The 22,630-nt window shown below is 41.2% G+C and overlaps 1 protein-coding gene across 3 annotated transcripts in view; it reads right to left on the reverse strand.

Moving 5' to 3' along the window:
- Window positions 1-1,245: 1,245 nt before the first annotated feature.
- LOC126267356 (titin-like) overlaps window positions 1,246-22,630 on the reverse strand; it is a 548,344-nt gene continuing 526,959 nt past the window's right edge. For all 3 annotated transcript variants that reach the window (XM_049972489.1, XM_049972491.1, XM_049972490.1), the window contains one exon: window positions 1,246-3,787. In XM_049972489.1, coding sequence (XP_049828446.1) covers window positions 3,608-3,787 — 180 coding nt within the window. In that variant the 3' untranslated portion in view covers window positions 1,246-3,607. The remainder of the gene's footprint in view (window positions 3,788-22,630) is intronic.

Here is a 22,630-nt window from a genome sequence, read left to right on the forward strand (position 1 = left end):
GGGATAATTTAAGAATGCCAATTAACTCACCACAAGATGCAGGTTCAGTTCCTACACAACAAATTCATAAAGCTTATAAAGAAAATGCACTGACAGTAGCATTTGAAATGGGGTGCTAATAACATTAGATGAGTGGATCAGATAACTAATGAAGAGGAACCAAATTCAAATGAAGATAAAAAAAATTATGAGACACCTTTACCAAAAGAAGGGATCAGTTGACAGAACACATCTTGAGGCTACAAGTAATAGTCAATATGGTAACAAAAGGAAGTTTTGGGGGGTGAATATTATAGAAGGAGTCCCAGGATTGAACACAATAATCAGGCACAAATGGATGTTGTTTGTGACATTTATGTAGAGATTACGAGCCTTGCAGAGCATAGACTATCATGGAGAGTTGCAGCAAACCTGTCTTCAGAATGAAGGTAAAATAACAGCAAAGAAAAATTATCAGTACACAGTTTCAAGGCTTAAACACAATCTGTAAAGAAATAAAGTGTGTTTTTTGACTGCAGCTAACCTGACACCACATATCCATATTTTCATTAATTTAGGTTCAGTGTGAACACTAAGTATCAAAAATGGTGCACATCTGTCCTGTCACATTTATAACTCACCTTAATAAGCTGAAAATAAAGGACACCAATTTCTTCAATTGCTACATTGTATCATTAAGAAATTGAAACCGTTTGTTATTATTTTTTGTATAGAATAAAGTATGTATAATTATTTGTTAAACTCAAAACAGTGAAAGTATCTTTCCCTGCAGGTAAAAACTGTTTCTTTTGTAGAAACTAGCTACAGGGTACATGCTATTGTTTCAATTTTCTATTGTGAAAATAACATGGTCTTTCAACAAGATATCAATACTTATTCTTATATTGTAACTGTTGGTAATTAGGTAGTGTAACAGCACTATGAAGTGTCGTAACAAAACTTTATTAGTATAGACTTCTTAAATCTTTTTTATAGTTCTTTTTCATTTTTGTTCTCTGTTTGTTTGTAAAGTAGTATTATATTTGTTTATGGATCTGAGTGGACTGTGACTGCATAAGATTGTTTTACTTTAATTTAGAATTACAAAAATAGTTGTGTTCCATGGACTTCTGAAACTGGTTTACTGTATTTGTAATACTGTCACACATGACAAAAAAAGAACAAGTAAATAAGATCAAATGTTTTATTGCATAAGCTTCCACTGTTATGTAAGGAACAAGTTTAATGACAAAGGATAAAAAGTGGTAACATTTACTGACTAGTCTTTATTTTCAATGCCCAATGTATACATAATATGTATTTCCAAATTTTAGATGTACACATAGACTTATTCATAAACAATGGAAATAAAACACAAATTTAATAAACATATGCACATTCAAGGACATGCAGTTAACATTTTCAAACATCTGATTTCACAAAAGGGAGAAACTGACAAGGAATATGTATAAAAGAGTGAAACATTACTAACAAGTCCTACACTTCTCTTCACAATCTTTCAGGTGTAGAGATGAGAAATTACAAGACACTTCGGAGTGATAATATGAACTTTACTCTATCTACACACTATAAACGTACAAAACTCCTGTAAAATAGGATACTAGTCTACTTGTTGTTTAAGGCCCTGTGATCGACTAGATCCTCATTCTTCAGTCACTGCAAATCCAGTATTTGCATTCATTCATGCTTCCCATTCTGGCCAACGCCGGAGTCGAAGTCGTCTTCCAAAATCCCAGACTCAGAAACAACTAGGCTACACCAACATCTTTGTCTACAGAATCAACCCCTTTTTTTTTTCACAACGAGGCGGCTCACTCGATGTTACAAGACTTGAGTAGGGCGTGAGTGTAGGAATACAAGATTCAGATACAGACCATGTACTCTCGTGTGGTAGAAAATGCAAAAAAGATTTCGACTTCCAAAATAAATGTATTTCTGACTATCTTGTTAATGACCGACACTCATACCAGGCTGAACTCGAGTTGAAAATGCCACATACCCGCTTCTTTTTTGCTTTCACTCACCTACTAGTAAGGCTTGTAATAAATACGTCGTATGACAGCTAACCAGCAAGTATGTACAGCAGGTCATAATTTTTCTGAAAAATATATATTATTCATAAAGAGACTGGGTAACGTTCTCGGCCGCGATTTTCGCTCGGAAAATGTTAAAATACTATATCTATGGCATTTGAAATTTAACAAACATCAATTAATTGCTCTAGATACATCACATCGATTTATTATAATTATTATTATTATTGTAGTGAACAGTATAGGCAGTTTGGCCCATTTCACAATAATAGATGAGCTAAGCTAGAGCACCAACACTGAAAAGGAGAATGTATTGTTCCCAGCACGACGGTGACTAAACGAATAACAGTATTTGCTTGAAACACCTACAGAGATTCCAGCTGGCACTATTGACAGCACCGTCTTGTGCAGTGTTTATCTCCTCCACTTGCTCTGGAGGAGAAATAGCGTCACTTGCTTGTTAGGGAACCAATGCAAGACTAATTGATACTCAGTCCCTGAGTTCCAGAGAGACCGCAGCAGAGTCCTGCGAAGAGGTTCGTGCTGCAATCTTGATGCTTGCTGCTACCGCAAAGATTCCAAGGGGCTACTTCTCAACAAACTAGGGACTCGCCAGGTAACATCAGTAATACGGCAAGGATCGTTGTCTAAGTTATTTCTTTGTATCGTTAAAAGCTGATTACTTGTTCCGCTTCAAGGAAAGGATCTAGCTTTAAAATGAGTAAGGGAGGATTGTGTCAGTCTGACTTTCAGTTCGTAAAAAAGGAATTTGACGAGAGAAAACACAATCTGAAAAGGAATACTTAATGCTGTTATTTTCACTAAGCTTTGTTGTGTTGTGTAGGGGATTTGGAGCTGATGAGGATTTGAGCGGACCAGTAGAGGCACTGTTGAAATTTTATACCATGTCCAAACAAACAGAAGCCGGAAAAATAATCTAATCAGTCATTTGTGAACACAAACATGCAGTTTTCGACTACTTTATCCTGCAATTTTGTATGACATACTTTCTAGAAAAGCTAACCACCAATTTTCTCGTAAATGCCACGCACTCGATGTCTCCGTCTGACGGGGCAAAAGGCCGAAGTCATCTATGTTGGCTCAGGCTTAAATCAACGACGGTATTTAGGTAATTCTACGGCAACAAATGCATCCTAACTATACACTTGCTTCTATTAATATTTACTGTACATTTCCTTCCAGCCATACGTAAAGAGACAGATGTCCACACCTAAACTGTAGTTAGCCGGACAGTATAAACTGACTTCCCACGAGAGTCATAGAAACGTGGATGGGGGATCTAGGCGACAGCAGCAGGTACAGACCAGTAACAGTAAAAGTAACACTTTCCTCTTCGTTTCGTAAGATTTCGTCAGTGCTAATCTGTGAAGTAAAGATGCAAACGATTCATAAATAGTGCACAGCGTTAACAGGCGATTTGTGAAATTGTTGCGTGACGCGTGTAGTTATCGACAGACGTTTCAGATGACAGCGGAGAGAAGCCAGCGTGCTCGTATCTGAGTGTTGACGGCTGGTGCAGCAGCATTATCCAGCGGGGGGCTGTCGCAGGACGCCTACTGCTTGTCCTGTTCCTGCGGCGGGGGCGGTGGGGGCGGCAGCACCAGCGAGTCGTGCAGCTCTCCGGAGCCGGGCCCGGGGCTCAGCGTGGGCTGGTCCAGCGAGCCGCCTCCGCTTCCGCTGCTGCCGCTGCTCGCCGCGCGCACCGCCTCGGCGCGCGTCAGCTTCTGGCGGGCCTGCAACACAGCAACGAGTAGCCTCAGTCACCCATCCTGGAGTACGAGGGAGGAAACAAGGTGGTACTCCCATACCGACACAGGCAAAAATACGAACGTTACAGAGCGACGGCCAGCGAGACTACAAATCTACTCTGTAGGAATCAGCACGGGTTTCGAAAAGGACGATCGTGTGAAACCCAGCTCGCGCTATTTGTCCACGAGACTCAGAGGGTCATAGACACGGGTTCCCATTTTTTTTGATTTTTTTGTGGTTTTAGGGCGCACAGCTACAGTGGTCAACAGACTAAGTTATGAATGCACTGCGAGGCACAAGGTTAAAACAGCAACTAAAAAGGACAACACTACAAAAGGCACATTAACAGGCAAGGTATTAAAAGAAAACAGCATAATCAAATGTCCTTAGACAGGTTTGTCAAGTGGATGAAACGAAGAACGCGAGCAGCTGCTCCTGGGACATCCGCTAAAATGTCATCCAGAGTACATGGCACGGCAAGATCAATGCGCAGTGTATTAAAATTCGGACAGGACGTTAAAATGTGGCGTACCGTCAGCAAATGCCCACATGGGCAGAACGCCGCCTGCCCAGCCGTCAGCAGATGGCGATGGCTGAACCGGCAGTGTCCAATCCGTAACCGGGCCAAAACGACCCCCTCCCGCCGAGAAGAGCGTGAAGTCGTCCAAGCCGTGGAGAGAGGTTTCAAGGCCCGAAGCTTGTTGTCAGTAAGTGTAGACCAATCGGCATGCCACAGTGATAAAATGCTCTGACAAATGACTCTGCTAAAATCAGATGAAGGCACACAACAAGAAGCTGTCCGAGGCTGGAGGACCGCAGCCTTGGCGGCGGCATCTGCAGCTTAGTTCCCAGGGATACCGACATGGCCAGGAACCCACATAAAGGTAACCGGAAAACCGTCGTCCACCAGCTGCTGAAGTGAGCGTTGAATCCGGTGCACGAATGGGTGAACCGGATACGGATCACTGAGCCTCTGGATGGCGCTCAGGGAATCAGAGAAGATGACATAAGCAGAATGTCTGCGGCGGCGGATGTAAAGAACAGCCTGATAGAGGGCAAATAGCTCAGCAGTGAAGACCGAAAAATGGCCATGGAGCCGTTATTTGAGGTAGATGCCTTGTTTCTTGAATTCCGCAAGGCATTCGATACAGTTTCCCACAGTCGTTTAATGAACAAAGTAAGAGCATATGGACTATCAGAACAACTGTGTGATTGGATTGAAGAGTTCCTAGATAACAGAACGCAGCATGTCATTCTCAATGGAGAGAAGTCTTCCGAAGTAAGAGTGATTTCAGGTGTGCCGCAGGGGAGTGTCGTAGGACCGTTGCTATTCACAATATACATAAATGACCTTGTGGATAACATCGGAAGTTCACTGAGGCTTTTAGCGGATGATGCTGTGGTATGTCGAGAGGTTGTAACAATGGAAAAGTACTGAAATGCAGGAGGATCTGCAACGAATTGACGCATGGTGCAGGGAATGGCAATTGAATATCAATGTAGACAAGTGTAATGTGCTGCGAATACATAGAAAGAAAGATCCTTTATCATATAGCAGGTAAGTAACTGGAAGCAGTTAATTCCATAACTTATCTGAGAGTAGGCATTAGGAGTGATTTAAAATGGAATGATCATATAAAGTTGATCATCGGTAAAGCAGATGCCACACTGAGATTCATTGGAAGAATCCTAAAGAAGTGCAATCCGAAAACAAAAGAAGTAGGTTACAGTACACTTGTTCGCCCACAGCTTGAATATTGCCCACCAGTGTGGGATCCGTACCAGATAGGGTTAATAGAAGAGATAGAGAACGGAGAGCAGCGCGCTTCGTTACAGGATCATTTATTAATAGCGAAAGCGTTACGGAGATGACAGATAAGCTCCATTGGAAGACTTTGCAGGAGAGACGCTCAGTAACTCGGTACGGGCTTTTGTTTCGAGAACATACCTTCACCGAGGAGTCAAGCAGTATAATGCTCCCTCCTACGTATATCTCGCGAAGAGGCCATGAGGATAAAATCAGAGAGATTAGAGCCCACACAGAAGCATACCGACAGTCCTTCTTTCCACGAACAATACGAGACTGGAATAGAAGGGAGAACCGATAGAGGTACTCAAAGTACCCTCCGCCACACACCGTCAGGTGGCTTGCTGAGTATGGATGTAGATATAGATTTCTGCATGAAGTGGGGGTCGAAATACAGTTCTCAGACCTTGCCGACTATAGATCCTCGTACTACGCTTCTTGCCTAACTTGGCTTGGAGCATATGTTCGTAGTGTTTTCCCGTACGATTAATAAACACAACAGACTTTTATCAATAATATGCACTGAAGAGACATAGAAACAGATACATGTGCCTAACATCGCGTAGGGCTCCGCGAGCACGCAAAGTACCACAACACGACTAATGTCTGAAATAGTACTGGAGGGAACTGTCACCATGAATCCTGCAGGGCTGTCCAGAAAAGCGTAAGAGTACGAGCGGGTGGCGATCTCTTCTGAACAGCACGTTCATTACAAGGCATCCCAGATATGCTCAATAATGTTCATGCCTGGGGAGTTTGGTAGCCAGCGGAAGTGTTTAATCTCAAAAGATTGTTCCTGGAGCCACTATGTAGCAATTCTGCACGTGTGGCGTGTCGCATTGTCCTGTTGAAAGTGCCCAAGTCCGACGGAATGCACAATAGAAATGAATGGATGCAGGTGATCAGACAGGATGCCTACGTACGTGTCACCTATCAGAGTCGTATCTAGACGTAACAGGAGTCCCATATTACTCCAGCTGCACACGCACCACACCATTACAGAGCCTGTACCAGCTGAAACAGTCCCCCGCTGGCATGCAGGTTCCATGGATTCATGAGGCTGTCTCCATACCCGTATGCGTCCATCCGCTCGATACGATTTGAAGCGAGACTCGTCCGACCAGGCAACACGCTTTCAGTCGTTGACTCTCCAATGCCGGTATCGAAGGGCCCAGGCGAGGCGTAAAGCTATGTGTCCTGCAGACACGAAGTGTACACAAGTGGGCCTTAGGCTCCGAAAGCTCATATCGATGATGTATCGTTGAATGGTTCGCAAGCTGTCACTTGTTGATGGCCTAGCACTGAAATCTGCAACAATTTTCGGAAGCGTTGCATTTCTGTCACGTTGAAAAATTCTCTTCAATTGCCGTTGGTCCCGTTCTTGCCTCAGCGATTTCGGAGAGTTAATATTTAACTGGATTCCTGATACTCGCGGTGCATTCGTGAAATGGTCGAACGGGAAACTCCCCATTTCATCGCTACCTCGGAGATGCTGTGTCCCAACGTTCGTGCGTCGGCTATAACCCCACATCCAAACTCACTTAAATCTTTATAACCCGCTTTTGTAGCAGCAGTAAGCGACCTAACAACTGAGCCAGACACTTGGCTTTACATAGGCGTTGCCGATCGCAGTGTTGAATTCTGCCTGTTTACATACGTTGTATATGCCTATACAAATTTCTTCAGGGGGTTCATTGTATAATCTCCTCCACAGCTTACAACGGTCTGCCAACGTCGGGTTAACAGCTCTATTCTGCGACTGTAGAAATCTCGTGGCTTTGAGGCGAAGAACTCATAGAGCCACGTTCTGAGCGCATTTTTATCCGGAAAGAAAGTTCCTTGATGGCTGTTCGATAGAGAGTGGTTAAGGTGAAACGCTGATGGCGCATGATCAGGTGAATAAGGTGGGTGCGGAATGGCTTCGCAACCCAACTCATGTAAGGAGCTGCTCGACTACTGTATCCCATTGTTTTTAATTACTTACGTAGACTCATTGTGTTAGCTGAACTTCTTACAGTACTTGCTAACTCACAAGTGATTTCTTACTTGTGTTTGTTCCTTCGCGTTTCCATTTAAGACACATTTCTAATCGTTGGGTAGAAATATCCCTGATGGATTTTTTACCCATGTGACATCTAGTGAAAAGTCCACGTTCGAAGTCACTGTGCTCTCCTGATCCTACCCATTCTCTTGTTAATGATTCTCCACTGACAACGCAATATTCCTCTCCCCCTTTTATACTGGCGGGTCCCCCACTTCTGACATCTAGTGGTCAATTACTTATTATATCGGGATGTATGGATACTTCTGATCAAATAGTGTCTACTAGGTCGAATGTTCTGAATTCCTAAAGACGAAAGGAACAAACCGTTTCAAAGCTAGTACAAAAGAAAATCATGACAATTTCACTGCATCATTCCAAAACTCGAGTGTGATCCAAATACTGGCTGACTGTCTCATTCCACCTTAGTTTATGCTCATTCATTCCACTGTGCAAAACAATGCTACAGGTGCAGCAGAAATCGATTAATTAAATTTTGTATTAGTTACATATTTCTATTAGCTTACGTGTAATTCGTAAAATAAAATGTCAGTAAAAGTTGCTTACCTATCTTGAAAAAATGTGACTTCATTTGCTCAGATGTTACATTGTTGATGAGAAAAATTATGAGTAAATTATAACAAGTGATCCAGAAGCAGAAACTGATATTAACCTGACAAATGCAAGTACTTCTTAATCTAAAGAGTATTTTTATATATTTGCTATGTGCCTTAGCGTCGTAGAAACACCTACTGCAAAAGTAAATATTTACTCCCCTCTTACAGATAAAACAGATCTCTACCCGATGGTCAGTTTGGACACTAAAATCCTTTGCTAGTAAAGGGTCTATAGGAGGTTTGTTTATTTGTTTTGCTTTAGGGCGCAAAAGATAATTAGGGTCATACGCGCCCATGTCAGAACCGTACAACACCAAGAGGAAAAAGGAGTTAAAAACGAAACTCGTTAAGCCCAATTGACGGAAGGAAATGTAGCTAAAAATAGGGACTTGCAGAAAGGACCATAAAATACGCCATAGAGAAACGGAAGTCCCGAACTAAAGATTGAGTGTCCTTCACCGTATTGCTACGACGGATAAAAAGTAAAACGCGGTCGACAGCCCCCGCATCGTTCGCTAAAGCCGCCGGCCGAGGGCTAGTAGGAACCCTTGGGTAACAGAAGAAATATTGAATTTAATTGATGAAAGGAGAAAATATAAAAATGCGGTCAATGAAGCAGGCAAAAAAGAATACAAACGTCTCAAAAATGAAATCGACAGGAAGTGCAAAATGGCTAAACAGGGATAGCTAGAGGACAAATGTAAGGATGTAGAGGCTTATCTCACTAGGGGTAAGATAGATACTGCCGACAGGAAAATTAAAGAGACCTTTGGAGGAAGGAGAACCACTTGCATGAATATCAAGAGCTTTGATGGAATCCCAGTTCTAAGCAAAGAAGGGAAAGCAGAAAGGTGGAAGGAGTAGACAACATTCCATTAGAACTACTGACAGCCTTGGGAGAGCCAGTCCTGACAAAACTCTATCATCTGGTGAGCAAGATTTATGAGACAGGTGAAATTCCCTCAGACTTCAAGAAGAATATAATAACTCCAATCCCAAAGAAAGCAGGTGTTGACAGATGTGAAAATTACCGAACTATCAGTTAAATAAGTCACAGCTGCAAAATACTATCGCGAATTCTTTACAGACGAATGGAAAACTGGTAGAAGCCGTCCTCAGGGAAGATCAGTTTGGATTCCGTAGAAATATTGGAACACAAGAGGCAATACCGACCCTACGACTTATCTTAGCAGGAAGATTAAGGAAAGGCAAACCTACGTTTCTAGCATTTGTAGACTTAGAGAAAGCTTTTTACAATGTTGATTGGAATACTCTCTTTCAAATTCTGATGGTGGCAGGGGTAAAATACAGGGAGCGAAAGGCTATTTACAATTTGTACAAAAAGCAGATGGTAGTTATAAGAGTCGAGGGACACGAAAGGGAAGCAGTGGTTGGGAAGGGAGTGAGACAGGGTTGTAGCCTATCCCCGATGTTATTCAATCTTTATATTGAGCAAGCAATAAAGGAAACAAAAGGAAAGTTCGGAGTAGGTATTAAAATCCACGGAGAAGAAATGAAAACTTTGAGGTTCGCCGATGACATTGTAATTCTGTCAGAGAGAGCAAAGGACTTGGAAGAGCAGCTGAACGGTATCGAAGGATATAAGATGAACACCAACAAAAGGAAAACGAGGATAATGGAATGTAGTCAAATTAAGTCGGGTGCTGCTGAGGGAATTAGATTAAGAAATTAGACACTTAAAGTAGTAAAGGAGTTTTGCTATTTGGGGAGGAAGATAACTGATGATGGTCGAAGTAGAGAGGATATAAAATGTAGACTGGCAATGGCAAGAAAGCGTTTCTGAAGATGAGAAATTTGTTAACATCTAGAATAGATTTAAATGTCAGGAAGTCGTTTCTGAAAGTATTTGTATGGAGTGTAGCCATGTATGGGAGTGAAACGTGGACGATAAATAGTTTAGACAAAAAGAGAATAGAAGCTTTGAAATGTGGTGCTACAGAAGAATGCTCAAGATTAGGTGGGTAGATCACATAACTAATGAGGAGGTATTGAATAGAATTGGGGAGAACAGGAGCTTGTGGCACAACTTGACTAGAAGAAGGCATCGGTTGGTAGGACATGTTCTGAGACATCGAGGTATCACCAATTTAGTATTGGAGGGCAGCGTGGAGGGTAAAAATCGTAGAGGGAGAACAAGAGCTGAATACACTAGGCAGATTCAGAAGGATGTAGGCTGCAGTACGTACTGGGAGATAAAGAAGCTTGCACAGGATAGAGTAGGATGGAGAGCTGCATCAAACCAGTCTCAGGACTGAAGACCACAACAACAACAACAAATCTTGAGAAAATAGGTACTGAAGACGAAATAAAGTAAAATATTTATTTTACCCTGAAACAAGCCAGTGGGAAACAGTGTTGACTAAAACTGCATTCATGGCTTTGGAGTCACTTATGTCTCCGCCTTGAGGTTTGCCGATGACATTGTAATTTTGTCAGAGACAGCAAAAGACTTGGAAGAGCAGTAGAACGGAATGGACAGTGTCATGAAAGGTGGATATAAGATGAACATCAACAAAAGCAAAACGAGGATAATTGAATGTTGACGAATTAAGTCGGGTGATTCTGAGGGAATTAGATTAGGAAATGAGACACTTAAAGTAGTTAAGGAGTTTTGCTATTTGGGGAGCAAAATAACTAATGATGGTCGAAGTAGGGAGGATATAAAATGTAGACTGGCAATGGCAATGAAAGCGTTTCTGAAGAGGAGAAATTTGTTAAAATCGAGTATAGGTTTAAGTGTCAGGAAGTCGTTTCTGAAAGTATTTGTATGGAGTGTAGCCATGTATGGAAGTGAAACATGGACGATAACTAGTTTGGACAAGAAGAGAATAGAAGCTTTAGAAATATGGTGCTACAGAAGAATGCTGAAGATTAGATGGGTAGATCATATAACTAATGAGGATGTATTGAATAGGATTGGGGAGAAGAGAACTTTGTGGGACAACTTGATTAGAAGAAGGGATCGGTTGGTAGGACATGTTCTGAGGCATCAAGGGATCACCAATTTAGTATTGGAGGCAACGTGGAGGGTAAAAATCATAGAGGGAGACCAAGAGATGAATACACTAAACAGATTCAGAAGGATGTAGGTTTCAGTAGGTACTGGGAGATGAAGCAGCTCGCACAGGATAGAGTAACATGGAGAGTTGCATCAAACCAGTCTCAGGACTGAAGACCGTAACAACAACAACAATGTCTCCGCTTTATAATTGTCGATATATGCGCAATTTTATGACTAACTTCCCACGTAAGGGTTAAAATGTATCGTAAGTAAAGAAGTTCCTTACGCAAAAGGACTGCTGAGAATTAATTAACAGTGTGTGACAGATGGTTATCGGGTTTGAAGTTAATTATATGCTTTATTGGCTGTTTGACGTACGTTTGTTACACGAAAGTAAACTACGCATTGAAGGATAAACTGTGCATGTAGATGCAGCTTCTTATTACAACAGTGGTTCCAAAAATCAATGTTAATAAGATTATAACTTATAATCAGTTATTTCCTTGATTTGAAACAGACTTGATAGACAAGCACAGATATTCAAGAGAAATAATGTCGAGTAATACTAAAGGGTGATACGTAGCCAATAGACGATCCTTTATCGTATTATAAATACACTCCTGGAAATGGAAAAAAGAACACATTGACACCGGTGTGTCAGACCCACCATACTTGCTCCGGACACTGCGAGAGGGCTGTACAAGCAATGATCACACGCACGGCACAGCGGACACACCAGGAACCGCCGTGTTGGCCGTCGAATGGCGCTAGCTGCGCACCATTTGTGCACCGCCGCCGTCAGTGTCAGCCAGTTTGCCGTGGCATACGGAGCTCCATCGCAGTCTTTAACACTGGTAGCATGCCGCGACAGCGTGGACGTGAACCGTATGTGCAATTGACGGACTTTGAGCGAGGGCGTATAGTGGGCATGCGGGAGGCCGGGTGGACGTACCGCCGAATTGCTCAACACGTGGGGCGTGAGGTCTCCACAGTACATCGATGTTGTCGCCAGTGGTCGGCGGAAGGTGCACATGCCCGTCGACCTGGGACCGGACCGCAGCGACGCACGGATGCACGCCAAGACCGTAGGATCCTACGCAGTGCCGTAGGGGACCGCACCGCCACTTCCCAGCAAATTAGGGACACTGATGCTCCTGGGATATCGGCGAGGACCATTCGCAACCGTCTCCATGACGCTGGGCTACGGTCCCGCACACCGTTAGGCCGTCTTCCGCTCACGCCCCAACATCGTGCAGCCCGACTCCAGTGGTGTCGCGACTGGCGTGAATGGAGGGACGAATGGAGACGTGTCGTCTTCAGCGATGAGAGTCGCTTCTGCCTTGGTGCCAATGATGGTCGTCTGCGTGTTTGGCGCCGTGCAGGTGATCGCCACAATCAGGACTGCATACGACCTAGGCACACAGGTCCAACACCCGGCATCATGGTGTGGGGAGCGATCTCCTACACTGGCCGTACACCTCTGGTGATCGTCGAGGGGACACTGAATAGTGCACGGTACATCCAAACCGCCATCGAACCCATCGTTCTACCATTCCTAGACCGGCAAGGGAACTTGCTGTTCCAACAGGACAATGCACGTCCTCGTGTATCCCGTGCCACCCAACGTGCTCTAGAAAGTGTAAGTCAACTACCCTGGCCAGCAAGATCTCCGGATCTGTCCTCCATTGAGCATGTTTGGGACTGGATGAAGCGTCGTCTCACGCGGTCTGCATGTCCAGCACGAACGCTGGTCCAACTGAGGCGCCAGGTGGAAATGGCATGGCAAGCCGTTCCACAGGACTACATCCAGCATCTCTACGATCGTCTCCATGGGAGAATAGCAGCCTGCATTGCTGCGAAAGGTGGATATACACTGTACTAGTGCCGACATTGTGCATGCTCTGTTGCCTGTGTCTATGTGCCTGTGGTTCTGTCAGTGTGATCATGTGATGTATCCGACCCCAGGAATGTGTCAATAAAGTTTCCCCTTACTGGGACAATGAATTCACGGTGTTCTTATTTCAATTTCCAGGAGTGTATATACAGTACCTGTCAGCTGGTACTGCTGTATAGAATATGCGTGTGAAGGCATAATAGTTTCATATATCTAAGTGAAACAATTAACTGCAGTGATTGTTATCTGATCTTCATTAAATTCCAACATATACTTGCAACTAATTTACGATATCTGGTATTCATGATTGTAGGAAGGTCGTATGCGACTGTGCAAACAGTTGCTTGTACGAAACTCAAACTAGAATAAAAATAGACTTGAACTGAAATGTAGGAACATCAGATGCATAAATAGGCACATGTACACTACTGGACATTAAAATTGCTACACTAAGAAGAAATGCAGATGATAAACGGGTATTCATTCGACAAATATATTATACTAGAACTGACATGTAATTACATTTTCACGCACTTTGGGGTCATAGATCTTGAGAAATCAGTACCCAGAACCACCACCTCTGACCGTAATAACGGCCTTGATACGCCTGGGCATTGAGTCAAACAGACCTTGGATGGCGTGTACAGGTACAGCTGCCCATGCAGCTTCAACACGATACCACAGTTCATCAAGAGTAGTGAATGGCGTATTGCGACGAGCCAGTTGCTCGGCCACCATTGACCAGACGTTTTCAATTGGTGAGAGATCTGGAGAAGGTGCTGGCCAGGGCAGCAACCGAACATTTTCTGTATCCAGAAAGGACCGTACAGGACCTGCAACATGCGGGCCCAGTTAGCAGTCACCGATCAAGACGACAGCATCGCCTTAGATTGGCCGCCAGAGTATTGAATGTCTTCGGCAAAAATTAATGCGAATATTATATCAGTTATAATTGAAGTGAAGAGTCTTGCAAATTTGTCTGTATCAGCTGATACTTTAATACTCAGAGACAGTTGTAAATATTCTGAACGTTCCTGTGGAAACCGATTCTACAAATTTACGTAAATTTAGGGTCTATACTGTAATAAAATGAACTAATACATTATGTGTGATAGTGCCACTCAGTCTCCCCCCAGAGCAAACCAAAGAACCCATAGTTGTACCGGTGACTTTATTTTCGTTCATCACAAGGCTTTGGATCTCATGAGTGATTCTTTCCACTGATTTCATGCAATATTTTACAACCACCTTCTACAATATTCGGTGGTCCCTGTACGTCAGTATTTGAGGTCTGCCTTGTCTTGGTTTATCTGAGGTTGTTCCTTTGTGTTTCCACTTCAGAATCACCAACAGTCGACTAGTGCTCCTTAGCAGGGTTGAAATGTCTCCGATGGATTTGACACTTAGGTTACTTCCAGTGATTAGTCCTCGTTCGAAGTCAACGAGCTCTCCTGGCCGAACGACTGTGATGTTTCTGCTTCCCTGCTGACAACTCAATACTCCCCACTACCTTTTATAATGGCAGTTGCTCCTCTCGTGATGTCCGCTGGTCAATCCCACACTACATAGAGTTTACAGATACCTTTCATCAGATTGTGTATATACAGTTTCCAATCGATATGCTGCCTTAGTTATTGAAATGCTTCGCCCTGGACATAGCAATTCACGTGTTACCAATGTAATGGATGCCCAGCCCATACCACACAGTAGATTACAGGCCTTAACAAAACTTATGGAAATTGCTGGATTTGGGAAACACAAAATGACCTCCACACTCACAAGGATTAAGACCATTGGAGTTTTATCTGTGGGAAAAATAGTAACAAGAGGTTTACAAGAAAGACTGGCGACTTCCAAAGACAATAAACAGTCCTTAACTCAGGCCTATGCAGCTGTAAATGTACTATTTTCTGCCTGGAATCGCTTTATAGCATGTATAAATACTCACTGTCGATATTTTGAGCTCTCCATACGATAGTCGCAGCAACGAACATGTGAACTGTGCCTCAATTATATGTTTTCTGTAGGTAGCCTTTGTTGGAGACCTGCAGGCAGCTGGACTGTGATTCGTGACGCTATTAACGTGTAAATACATGTTTCTATTATTCTAAGGTGTCCAACAGGCTCCAGTCGTCATCGTAACGCTATATTTCGGCAGCCCACTGTGGCGTCATCTTCAGGCGATACCTGTCGAATGACCGTATTCGCTACTTTCCGCCTCTTTTATGCTATAATCTCACCCCTTCGCACTACCCGGTCGCACGATGCGTTGGATGGAATGGTCGGAGAACAGCATCACCGAAGACGGGGAGGAATGGCTCTTGGCCGTCCCAAGCTTTGCTTACGGTGTAGCCACTGTCTCTGTTGATCAGCCCGTCAGCTAGTAGAATTTCAGTAGCCTCCTTCGTCAATGAAGTTCTCTTTGACGTCTTTTTTTTAACGCCACAGAAAAAAGTATGCAGCTCGAGTTATAAAAGTTCTTGTCATAATTCGGCAACTATAAACGTAGCTGTTACTTTCATATATCAGCAAAATTCGCCACGTTGTATCTATAGCGCAGCATAATACCACAACTGCTTTGTTAATTATACCATAATCAACATGAATTTAAAGATAGCATTACTTACTGTTTGTGTAGAAACTTAATACCTTACTACTTCTTCATTGAAGATGAATAATCTTTTCTCTTTATTCACGTAATAACCAAATGAAGTGAACTACACAAGTTACCTGAAAAAAGACTAAAGCATGAAGAAAAGTTTCGCTAGTACCTACCTATAAAAATAAAGATATGTGAGCAAAATATACTATAAATGTAATTTCTCCACAACAACGAAATTTTAAAGTTATAGCACCAAAAAAATGCGGCAAATTACTGTGTTACTACCATGTCTAGGGCTGTAAGGGCAAAAATAAAAGTTTTAAATTCTGAAAGAAAAATAACTAAAATTAAAAACAAGTATGAATCATAACCTGATGTAAAGAAAAAGAAACACAATTCCTTAAAGCTGTTGGCAAAGATTTTGTAACACAATATATATATATATATATATATATATATATATATATATATATACTAAAAATTAGTAGAATTTTTGTCATTTCATAAAAATGACAATGCAGAAGTAAAAGATCAAAAATATGATTCATGAACTATAAGAATAAATTAAGAGATAAGTACAAGAGAAATATTTTACAATATATTTGAAAAAGAGCGTTGTACATTAAAACTTGGGATGAACTTATATCATAACATAAGAAACAATACTCAGTGAAGACACTAATCACTGAATGAATATAAAAATCATCCATATCAGATTGACTAAATTTAGTAGAATATAGGATTCTCATTGATATACAGTAAAATTAATCTTAAATTTTGGGTGAACTGTAGTCAGTAGTGGAAACTCATCAGAATTTGTCTTTAGATGCGGAAATATCATGATCTGTACATTCGACTTTCAAGTGATATTATCCTACAGGTATTAATGCATTTTCTTTAAAATTGTTTCTTAATAATATGCCAGTGGAAGAGCCCTAGTACTGAGTGCCTAGTAATTTCAATGATAGAGGCGTTAACGATTACACTAAAGCTGTACCAGGTTCCAAGTTATAACCACATTCCATGTGCAAAGCATTGTTACCCTGTTGTGACATTACTATCAGTGTAAAGGAGGCGTACTGTAGAAATAGAAAAATGAGTATGAGAGAGATAATTCTGTATTACGTGGTTATTCCTGGTCAGCGGTACAATGTTTGAGTTAGCAGTGAAAACACCAGAAATAAAATTGTTGATGTCTAGAAATATTAATAACCTCATCTTGACGAACTGAATGAAGGATCCAATCACACAAATAAAAATAGAGATAGTGATAGAAGTCCAATCTACCAGAATAGGGGGCGAATAAAATTGTAAAACCATTGAAACTTGAGGCAGCTATAAGCAGTTCTTAGAATTTTGTGTTCAAACTGCATCAAACATCAGCAATAGTGTGAAGAAGATCATTCCTCAGACTGCATTAAATATTCAGTAATAAAACACATTACATGCAAGGACTTATGGTACAGAACACCAGCAGCACGCTATTAGTATCTGCGATCTCAAAAATATTTGAGAAAGTAACGTACAAGGCTTCAGCTACTAATCCTAGTGGTCAAAACAGATGAATCCATTGTTTTATAAAACTGCTATGGTATGAGTTTCATAAGCAAACGAAAAATAGCTTGCAAGTTATATAATTTCTTGAAGGATGAAACACCTGTTAATTTCATTCTTTAGCCGACAGTGTGTCGTCAAATTTATTGCTTATTTCTAATTAGAGAAATCTTATGTGAAGGAGGCAGTGAGATACTGTACTTGATGCATATCTGTTCTCCTTATAGCTTAGAACATCCAGTTAAGTCCTACACAAGCCACGAAAAGTTTGTAATTTTCCGTTATGCAGCTACAATCGTCTAAAGATTTGCAGCAAATGCACTTCTGCTTGGATACGGTAAAACACAACAAAATCCATTCTTTGTGCACTGTTCTATTAAACTACATCTACAATCATTAATTATATAACTGACTAAGGCTCAGAATCTGCCTACATTTGACTCATGAATGTCTGTCTACAAGTAGTTAGTACCTGTGTTCTGATTGGTGTGTGTTACTTCGCATAAAATCATTTCGGATATACCTAAGTGTTTTATTCTGCAGTGACTCCACTCAGAGAGGGAGTTTTTAGCGCGTAAGTGACCAAGAATACTTCATAGTATACATATGGGATTGTGTAACTCTGTCCAAATTGCATGGATCCTAAAAAGAAGGCACAGTACTTTGATTAATTTTCTTCGTAATTGAACACCTTTCGAAAACCCACACTCTCTCCACAGAAACCAATTTTCCTTTAATATCGTTTTATTTATAGCTATATTCTTAATTACAATATCAACATGTCATATACTGCACTGCTATATTTTGCTTTACAGTATAGCTTTTCAAATCTTCTTTTTGCTGAGTAGCACTGTAACTCAGTAGTCCACGAACCATAACAGTTAAATCAAAGACGCAAAATTATGCAGACATGGGTTAGTTTCATAGAAAGTTCCAATTATATAACTTTTTGTGTTTCTAAATCATTTCAAGCAAATTGTGTGACATGTTTCATTAAAGACCGAGGGTGTTCTATTAGTTTTTTTGACAAATGCAGTAACTGATAATCAAAATTTGAGATAATACAGAGAGTTCTAGCACAAATACTGTGTCAGTTACGGCGTAAAAGCTCGAAAAATAATGAGCCTATGACATCTCTAACAACAGAACTCCTTTAATCTCATACAAATGCAGTATTGAACAGTTTAGCTAGTCCATGACTGCGGTGCTATGTAATGATCCTATTGAATCAAAAATAATAACGTATTTTATTTATCAACTTTCCCTTATGTATGTCATGTCTTTATGAATAGATTATTCACTTTTTAATCTCAACACGTGCGTTTTGCTTCCATTATACTCATATTCAGCGGCAGTTTTTCATGACCATTTTTTTTTTTGTTGGACTTTGGTGTTCATACCCTGTTAACTGAACTGTGCATCTGATGATTACAATTTTTTGTAAACACATACGGAGTGGATAGCAGATAGTGACAGATCATAGTAACACATCAAGGTACCTGGTAACAAATTCAGTTCTTTTGGGTTATTGACAGAAAAATGTAAAGGATAGTAAAAAATTCTTACATGCTCTGAATTAAAATTGCTGTGAAATCTTATAATTCCATGAAGTCGTCTAGCAGGTAGAGATAAAGCAACACAATCATACAGATCCGTTGCATACATACTTGAAATGGCTTTGTTTGATCTATTTCAGATTTGGTGTTGCACTCCAGATTGTTTCTGTAGCACCTGGACGATCGTTTTACTGCCGTACTATTTCACGCATCAATATTCAAACACTATCTATCTCTTTAACGAATTTTTCGCACTCTAGTTAGCAGCAGATTGAGGCCAGTTTTATTATTTCAGCAAAGGCACACAGTTGTCTATCTAAATTCAGTAATTTTATAAAATATTCTAAATCTTTTCACGTGCTATCGGAATTTACCACAGTTTCTTCTACTATAAAATTAATCCAGAATGCTTATCGTTGATTTTCTGAGACATAAATGCGCTGCAACGTTGTTGAATGGAACCAACACGCTGCTAAAGTATTCTCACTGCGACCAGTAGCACTGGAATATGATTTTGGCCTTGGTTCACACTGGGTGAAGGGGATACCCAGTAGCCTTGTGGAGATTTATAGCCGTAATAAGGAATAAACAAATTTTCCTCTGCTTTGTATAACAAAGATTAGGGTCACCCCAAGGCAAATACGGCTCTGCAGCTAATGGCTCGTGTGTGTTCGCCGGTGCGAGAACTGAAAGCAGCAGTGTACCATCATGTAGGTACTAACTAGCCAAAAGCGACAAAGCGTGTTACAAAATGAGAGTGAGCGTGATGTAAATAATGTCTACCCAAGTTAAGGTGGAGTGAAGAGATTTGGTTGCAGAACAGTGAATGAAGAATAACACCTAAACTTGAACTGAAAATGATTACGAAATTTTGGGAGACATAGGACTTGAAGATCCACGGTATATATTCGGGGGTTGAATGTAAAAAAAAAAAAGAAAAACCGGTAGCAATAATCTTCAGATTTATCGTTTTCGAGAAAGGGACTTTAATAACCTGTAGCTGTGTGGAAGATCGTTTAATCTTCCGTCATGTCTGAGCGACGCCACGTCACAGAAGCAACTTTCATCCTATCCTCGATTAGATAAAGCAATTATGAATATGCACCTACTATAATTAGAGCCTGTCATTCGTTCTTCAGTTTTTATGGTACACAATGGTGCGATGAAACACATGGAAAAATTTTCGTTAATCGGTAAGGGGTGCGAAGGACTCCCATTTGTATTATTAAATCAATTCCCTGAGGTGACATGAAAATTAAACGATGGTATAACGTTATTGATCGGGAGAATGCCGTTTGGGGTTGCTGGACGCCTGGTGCAGGGCTTTCTGTTTGAAACCATTTCGGCGACCTACACATCCTTGCGAAGAAGAGGAAATGGAATTATTACGACAACACAAACATGTAGTCCCCGAGAGAATAAAATCTCCGATTCCTTAGGGAACCGATCCCAGCATCCCCTTGTCTAGAAAGTGTGACGCTAACCACATTTGTTTTCCTAGATCTCTTCCACTACATATGTTTGTCTCTGACACCCATACTACCCCCTAAATCAATTTAAACTACAACCAAAAACAATATTTAATGCCGCAGCCACTTTCACCCTTAAGTTAACTAGTATGGAATTTTGCCACCACTTTAGGCTGCGGCGGCGAACAAAACCGAAACACGCCTCCAATCGTCCTTTAGAAAAAAGAGGGAGACACTTCTTCCTGGGTTTAGGATATTCCATTCAGTCTGCAAAATTTTCAGCGTCCTTAATACTACACCTCAAACGCTTCGCCTCTTATTTTCCGGTTTCGACGAAGTCCATGCTTCCTTGACTTATAATTTCGTCTTCAGCTGTTGCTACTAAGGATAAATTTCTCTTCTGTAACTGCACACAAGATTATATTACACTGGTTACAAATGAGCTTCCTTTAAGGCTAGTTTTTAAGGACGTATATGGAATGTTAAGTGTGGTACCTGATTCTTTAGTCCTTGAAACCAGAAGTAAAATAAAAAGTAAATCTCGTCAGTAAACTACGGTTTTAAGATACATGGAGGAATACTAATCATCTATTGACCCATCCTTTCCAAATGATTGCAGAGATACCAGCCTTATTTTAGCCATTACAGCGCTGGTATGCAAAAGAAAATAATTTATAATCAGAGAATTTAATATGAGGTGTTACACGCCTTATAAAAGATTGATCCATGCACCAAGTTCGCTAATTCGCAAATATAATGTAGAATGGAATGCAACTAACGGGCTGAAAAGGCTACGAGCCGCTTGGCTTTTCGAGTGTCAGCTGTCGCTCAAGCGCAATATTAAGGTAATAGGCATGTGATGATTACACGAAAGAAAAGTGAAAAGGCTTTCTAGAATATTGTAAAAGTGTGACGTGTAAAATGCCTGCTTGCGCTGTTTATCGGAAGGAGGGCCAATTACTGTTACACACAAAAGTGAATGTAGGCTGTTAGGAAAGTCGACAAACAGTATGAAACGTTTTTGAAATATCTGTAAAAAGACAACGTTGGGGCAACTGGACACCACTAGAAACATTTTGCATTTTTTTTCTCTGTTGAGTTGCACGTTATTTAGCTAAAACTCTAGAAGAATGTCAGACAACAGAGTTAACCGTATAGCAAAAATCGCAAATTTGGAACTGCATTCGAATAGAATTCAACTTCGAATTGCAAAGGATTGGTTGTGCTTGATGTCATCTAATATAAGGCAAAACCTGAACTATTGTTAACTGCTTATTAATAATAGTGTGGTAAGTGTTTACTCAGCATTTGTAATAAAAAAGGGCCAGCACTATGTTTACTTCTTCAAGTAGTCTTACTGTTTTATACAATTTCTCGTGTTTAATTACAACGTCAATTTTCATTGCTAAATTTTAGTGTCCAAAAGAAAAAGTCAGACATATTAAAAAGTAAAATCAATAAAAAATATTACCTTTTGGTAAAGACAATGATTACTGGAACAGGTTTTAGACGCTTTAGGTACAGGGTGACAATTACTGAACTGTATGAACTAAAAACGTCGTAATTTCTAAACGGTTTGCGTTAGCACGCACAAACTGCAAGATTGGCCACAGTGCATGATGGGAATTACTAAGCGCATGCACACTTGTTTAACGACGAAGGCTACTTTCATTTGGATGGGTTCGTCAATAAGCAAAATTCCCACATTTGGGGGGATTGAGAATCCGCATTTCGACATCGAGAAGTCTCTTCAGCCTCGACGGGTGACTGTGTGGTGTGCAATGTCCAGTCACCGAGTAATCGGTGCGGTATTCCTTGATGGCACGGTGGCTACCGAACGGTACGTGAAGGTTTTGGAAGATAATTTCATCCCTATTATCCAAAGTGACCCAGATTTCGACAACATGTTGTTCATGCAATACGGAGCCGACCCCATCGAAGCAGGAGTGTGTTTCATGTTCTGGAGGAGCACTTTGGGGACCGCAGTCTGACTCTGGGGGTACGTAGAGGGCAATGGCATGGACCTCGACAGACCTCTATATTCTCCGGGTCTGAACACGTGCAACTCCTTTTAGTGGGGCTCTATGAAAGACAAAGTGCGCAGCAATAACCCCAAAACCATTGCTGAGCTAAAAACTGCCATTTAGGAGGTCACCGACAGCATCCTAGTCCCGACACTTCAGCCGGTCATGCTAAATTTCGCTATTCGTCACCTCCATTGATGGCAGGCATATCGAACATGTCACTGCCTAAATCCGAACGTCT

Source organism: Schistocerca gregaria, chromosome 4, assembly GCF_023897955.1.
Source record: "Schistocerca gregaria isolate iqSchGreg1 chromosome 4, iqSchGreg1.2, whole genome shotgun sequence".
Classification (NCBI taxonomy): Eukaryota; Metazoa; Arthropoda; class Insecta; order Orthoptera; family Acrididae; genus Schistocerca; species Schistocerca gregaria.